Raw genomic sequence first — 6000 nt, forward strand, 5'->3', positions numbered from 1 at the left:
TTTGTTGCTTGGATTCCTTGAGAACTTTGTGAGCCTACCACCTCAACACTTGGAATAACCTTGAGAGAAGTCCACTATCACTCAAAATCGGCTAGCCCTCTTGTTCTACACATAGTGCTGATTTTGGTAGCCTATGGGGTCCTTTTATAGTTGTGTCACAAGTAGGGTTACACCATGTAAACCCTAATTGACATGGCTTTTGATATTCCATGATCCATGGGTTTGTAACCTCCATGGAGCATCCATGGAGCACCTTATGGATTTAGCCCAATCCAATAAACTATGGATCATTAGCCCACTATAAAAGAATGGATGATTTACACAATCAACCCCATATATTTAACTAGTCTCCTTTTTGATCACCAAATTAATTCTAAATTAATTCTTGATCAAAACTAATTAGGTAATATTATTAATATATTAGAACTTATAATATATTAATAACCATAAGTGTCATTTCTCTCATTTAGTTTATCCAAGTGTTGCAATGCCATGCAACCCAAATGGACCATGCCAACCAGGTCAAGTACATTCTAGAAATAGTTATGAACTTAGACACCTAATCCAACAAGCTTTTGAGTCTTTAAACCCGAACCTCTCAAGCATGTCTTCAACATATTTTCCTTGGTGTAGCAGAATTCCGGTTGAACTTTGATGTACTTGCAAACCCAAAAACATCGTCATTTCCCCCGGGGAACTCATCTCGAACCTCTTCTTCATAATCGTCTTGAATTCCTTGCAGAGCTTATGGCTCGTTGAATCGAAGATGATGTCATCGACATAGATCTGAACAAGGATTATGTCTCTATCAACATGCTTTATAAAGAGCGTCTGATCGATCGTGCCTCTGGTGTAACCATGTTCGAGCAAATGATATGTTAGGGTTGCATACCAGGCCCGATGAGCTTGATGTAACCTATACAGAGCCTTATCCAATTGGTTGACGTGATTTGGAAACTTTGAGTTGACGAAACCGGGAGGCTGATCAACGTAAATCTCCTCTTTCACAGCTCCATAAAGAAAGGCAGTCTTAACGTCCATATGATATACAGTGAACCCCATGTAGGATGCATACGCCAGGAAGATACGGATAGCTTCAAGACATGCTACATGAGCATACACCTTAGTGTAGTCAAGTCCTTCAATTTGCCGAAAGCCACGAACAACCAAATGTGCTTTGTTCCGCACTATGACCCCACAATCATCCTTTTTGTTGCGAAACACCCAGCGGATATCCTGTGACTTCTTTCCTTTGGGTAGTTCAACCGGCTTCCAAACCCCTAATTTCTCGAATTGATTCAACTCTTCATGAATTTCATCAACCCAACTAGGCTCATTCAACGCCATTTCGACATTCTTTGGCTCTATCTGAGAGATGAAGCAAGAGTAGAGGCATGTGTTTACGTCACCACTCTGACTTCTCGTTCGAACACCATCGCCTAGTTCACCAATAACGTTCTCTATAGGATGATCGCGTTGCAGTCTGGAAGGAATTTCGTTGCTGATATCATTAAGCGTGACAGGAAGGTTGTTGATATTGATGAATCCATCATTTGCTGAATCATTCTCCTCGGAGGATCTGGAATTGTGAGAGGAGCTAGCCACATACTCATTTGCAATTGGCTCTGGAAAGAGAAGCTCCATGAAAGTTTGAGTGGCAGCGGAAGTATCTCTGGTCATGAAGTCTCTTTTAGCTAGAGTGAGTGTAGTGGCTTCAGCATCAGGATTGATTCTATGAGTTGGGGAATCTGAAGGAGAACTTGGAACAACTTGATTCACCGAAGGAGACATAGAAGACACCAATGGTGGACTGTAGACAACCTCTTCCTCTTCATCCTCAAGAACAACCTTCGAACCAGAGCAGGAACCTGACACATCATCTGAAAACACTCTGAACGATTTGAATAAAGAAGCGTAATCAAACAACCAGTCGGGATCGACTCTGGCGTCTGTCTCGTTCTCCTCCAACCAGCGAACATCAAAAGATTCAACAATTTGCTTTGTCTTTTTGTTGTAAACACGGTAAGCTGTACGCGCTGCATATCCCACAAAGTAACATTCATCGACTTTAGATTTAAATTTGGGGTTGGATTTAAGGTGAAGAAGGGTGCAAGAACATCCAAAGATACGGAAGTGAGCAACTGATGGCTTGTGATTGTATATAATTTCGTATGGGGTCTTCATCTGAGCTTTGTTGATCAGCACACGATTCTGAACGTAGCAGGCAGTGTTGATCGCCTCTGCCCAAAAGAAAACCGGTAGTTTAGAATCACACACCATCGTCCTTGCGGCGTCCATTAATGTTCAGTTCTGCCGTTCCGCAACACCATTTTGTTAAGGTGTCCGAACGGCACTATACTGACGCACTATCCCTTTTTCTGCGCAAAAGTGATGCAGAATAGCGTTCTTGAATTCTGTACCATTATCCATTCTGAGCGCTTTCACCTTCTCATTAGTCTGATTCTCAATCATTACCACGAACTTCTTGATCAAGTATGAGATCCCACTCTTGTTGGATAAGAAGAAGACCCATGTGAAACGCGAGTAGTCATCTATCACAACCAAGCAGTAGGATTTTTTGTTGATGCTGAGGACATTGACAGGACCAAACAAATCCATGTGGAATAATTGGAGAATCTTGTTGATTGAATTAACCACCTTTGGCAAATGGGGCTTTCTATGATGTTTACCCTGAGCACAAGCCACGCATTTTTCAAAAGTTATGAAGTCTTTAACTGGAAGGTCACGTCCGATCTCGTTCTTTACAAGACGATTGAGGTTCTTGGCGTTTGCATGCCCGAGACGACGATGCCAAAGCATTGCATTATGTTCTGAGACTTTAGAGAAGAGGCATGTGACTTGTTCCGGGATACTATGATTCATGTAGATGATGTAAGCGTTCCCGTCTCTTTTTTATTTCACCAATATCCAGTCTTCATGGATGATGATATCGGGTTTCAAGATAACGCATTCTTTATCAGTGAAGTGGGTAGAGTAGCCTTTGTCACATATTTGAGAGACAATCAATAAACTATGCTTCAGCTCGGGAGCAAAGTTGACGTTCTCAAAGCTTAGCACTCCATTGGTGACAGTTCCTCTCTGTGTGATCTTCCCGCCTTCACCTCCCGCGAAGGAAACATACCCCCCCCCCATTAAATGTTTGAATGTCGTGCAGTTGGGAGATGTCTCTGGTCACGTTCCTGGAACAACCGTTGTCGACGTACCAAGGTCTGACGACATTCCCCCGCAACTGTTTCTACACAATTTGCGGGATTAATGAGATTTAGGAACCCAGGTCATAACAACACTGGGTTTTCCCTTGACATTAACAACATATTTTTCTTTTTCAATTTTTTATTTTAATTCACTACCAGAAGCACCATTTGAAGATTGAGATGATTGGATGTTTTGATTTTTGGGCACCCATTGGTATTTAGGTTTTGAAATATTCACATGTGATTTTGAAATGTTTTTCTTTTGTTTTGAGCGTTTGGATTTCCGGCTAGGATTAGTCGAGGATCCAGACGCTGTCTTTGAAAATATCGATCTTGGCTTGGCCGCATTCGATTTCGTCAAAGCACTTCTGGCTGTTTTATTGAAAACTTGTTTATCTTTTTTAAGTTCAACCCTTTTTCCTGTCCTTATGAACATTCCAATCCTCATCACGAAGACGAGATCTCGAGGACTTTCTCGTGAGAGACCTTCCTCGTGACTCATTTTCTCTTCTTGGTGTAGAAAAATGAACAAATGCCTGATTAGGACAATTGCGAGCTATATAACCAGCGATTCCACAGTTAAAACATGTTTGCTTTTTGTTGCAAAAACTGGTACCGCTCTTTTCTGGTTTATTTTTCTTATCAACTCCCTTACTCTTTCCACATGTACAAGTGCATGATTCAGGTTGTGTGACAGGTGTAGGTGTAGTGTGTGTGCTAGTAACAAAAACATCAGAATTATTAGACACATCACCACAAGCAACATCTGAAGCATTAGAATTACACACAAAATCATCACCAGTCAAATCATCAGTTTTTGAAAGAAGAACAATATTGTCTGAAACAGAAAAATTATTTTTCAAAACAGAATTATTATTAGCACTACTCACTCCAGACTCCTTCTTTCCTTGACTTAGAGATGAATCTGCATGGGAAGTAGAAATGTTAGTATCTTTTTTCCTAGAACAACTCTCCGTCACGGGTATAGCAGGTTTGCCATACATAAGAAATGGTTCTCTGTCTATCTCTTCTTGGGTCAAAGGGATAGCAGTGTAATTATGATTAAATGGAGGAGGGACACGCTCATACCCTATGCCTACTTGTTTCTTGTCATGCCATTTCATTTGTTTCTCTATCATGGTTGCAACTTTCTCACTTGACACATCATATTTTTTGAAATTAAAATCAGCATTTTCAAAACGAGTTTTTAATGTGTCGAGTTCCTCAGTTACAGTGGCAAGTTGTTTCTTAATGTAATTGAGTTCTCACACTTGTTACTGTACTCCTCCTGCAATTTCCTAAAGTCCTTAATCTTGGCCTCTAGTTATTCTTTTAATGGTTTCTGGCCTTTCCTAAGGTTGTACCTCTCATATTTAAGGTCCTCGTTCTCCCTTTTTATCAATTCAATTTGCTCACGTAAAAATTTAACAGTGGTTTCACAAGATTTAGAGCATGAAACTTTGAGTTTTCTTAATTGACTAAAATTAAAGATTTGTAAAGAAAAGCAACCGTAAACGATGAGGTATTATAACCAAGAAAGTTCACGGTCGTACAGAGTTCACAAACGTACACAGAAAATGGTTCACGGTCAGTTTACGGGTCACGGTCAATTCACAATCAATAACAGTTCACGATCCATGAGTGATTCATGGTCAAGCAATGGATCACGGTCCAGCAATGATTCACGGTCAAAAAGATGATCACGTTCAATGTATATGAATGGTTCACGACCGTACACAGAGTTCACGACCGTAAACACTTCAACAAGTAAAACCGTAAACACCCAGAAACAGATGAAAACATATGATTTTAAGCTGATTTCGATTCCTTTGGCCTTGAATCTTCACGATCTAATGCAGAAAACACACAAACCACTTGAATAATGACTAAAACGATGAATCCTTCAACCGAAAACACAACTTGAATATGTTTTGACACCGGTATGGCTATGATACCAATTGTAAGTCCCACAAACGTGAACCAACCAGCGATCAAACACAATCAAGATGCAAAAACAGTAAGAATTAGAAGGAGTAGAAGCAAAGAAGTTCCAACAATGCACACGTTGTATTCAGCCGTAAACGTCTAGTATACTTGGAACACACACATACACGTCTTACACATCTGACACATCTAACACGCTATTTATATGACCACCTGCCGCAAACACGTTCACGGACGTGAACAGGTTCATGGTCGTGAACCCTACTCGGCCGTAAACACAACCGCAAACACGCATTACATGACCAAAACCCTATCAGACCTATACAGATAGATGCCTAGCCCAAACCAACAAATTATGACCTAACAGTGAAACCTATATTGATGTTAGTTAACTATTAAGATAATACGTTAGGCTACATGCCACAAAGATTAAATAGTTTTAGAATGCTTAATTTGACTCTATTGTGCAACTCTTGTCTGAGTCCAACCGTTGTAGTGTTGGATCTTTCAGTTGAAAGATTGTTTCATGTTTGTTGCATGTGATTGTATTCGTAAAATAGTTAGTTTACATTGGTAGAACTTTCCTCTGCAGCTAATAGCAGGGTTCTAACGACATAGGAAAAGTGTTAGAATGTGCTAGTATAGGCACTCACATAAGAGAGAGATCCTAGAAGGAGAATCTAGGAAAGGTAGTGGTATGTACTCGATCAGGTGTGGGTATATGTGATTTGAACGATTGGTAGTGGTAGTGTGAAGCGACTTAGGAACTTTGAAACAATTCTTAGGACACATACGAATAGGTATGGAAGGTAGTATGGGCACGTACTAATGAAAGCACAGG

General features: G+C 40.3%; 1 protein-coding gene across 1 annotated transcript in view; it reads right to left on the reverse strand.

The window, feature by feature from the left end:
• LOC145163365 (uncharacterized) overlaps positions 1-2184 on the reverse strand; it is a 45431-nt gene extending 43247 nt beyond the window's left edge. Inside the window, exon 1 of the mRNA XM_079082207.1 lies at positions 596-2184. Coding sequence (XP_078938333.1) covers positions 596-2184 — 1589 coding nt within the window. The remainder of the gene's footprint in view (positions 1-595) is intronic.
• Between the last annotated feature and the right edge of the window lie 3816 nt (positions 2185-6000).

Source organism: Lactuca virosa, chromosome 3 (assembly GCF_052849685.1).
Source record: "Lactuca virosa cultivar CGN04683 chromosome 3, Lactuca_virosa_CGN04683_v6, whole genome shotgun sequence".
Taxonomy (NCBI): Eukaryota; Viridiplantae; Streptophyta; class Magnoliopsida; order Asterales; family Asteraceae; genus Lactuca; species Lactuca virosa.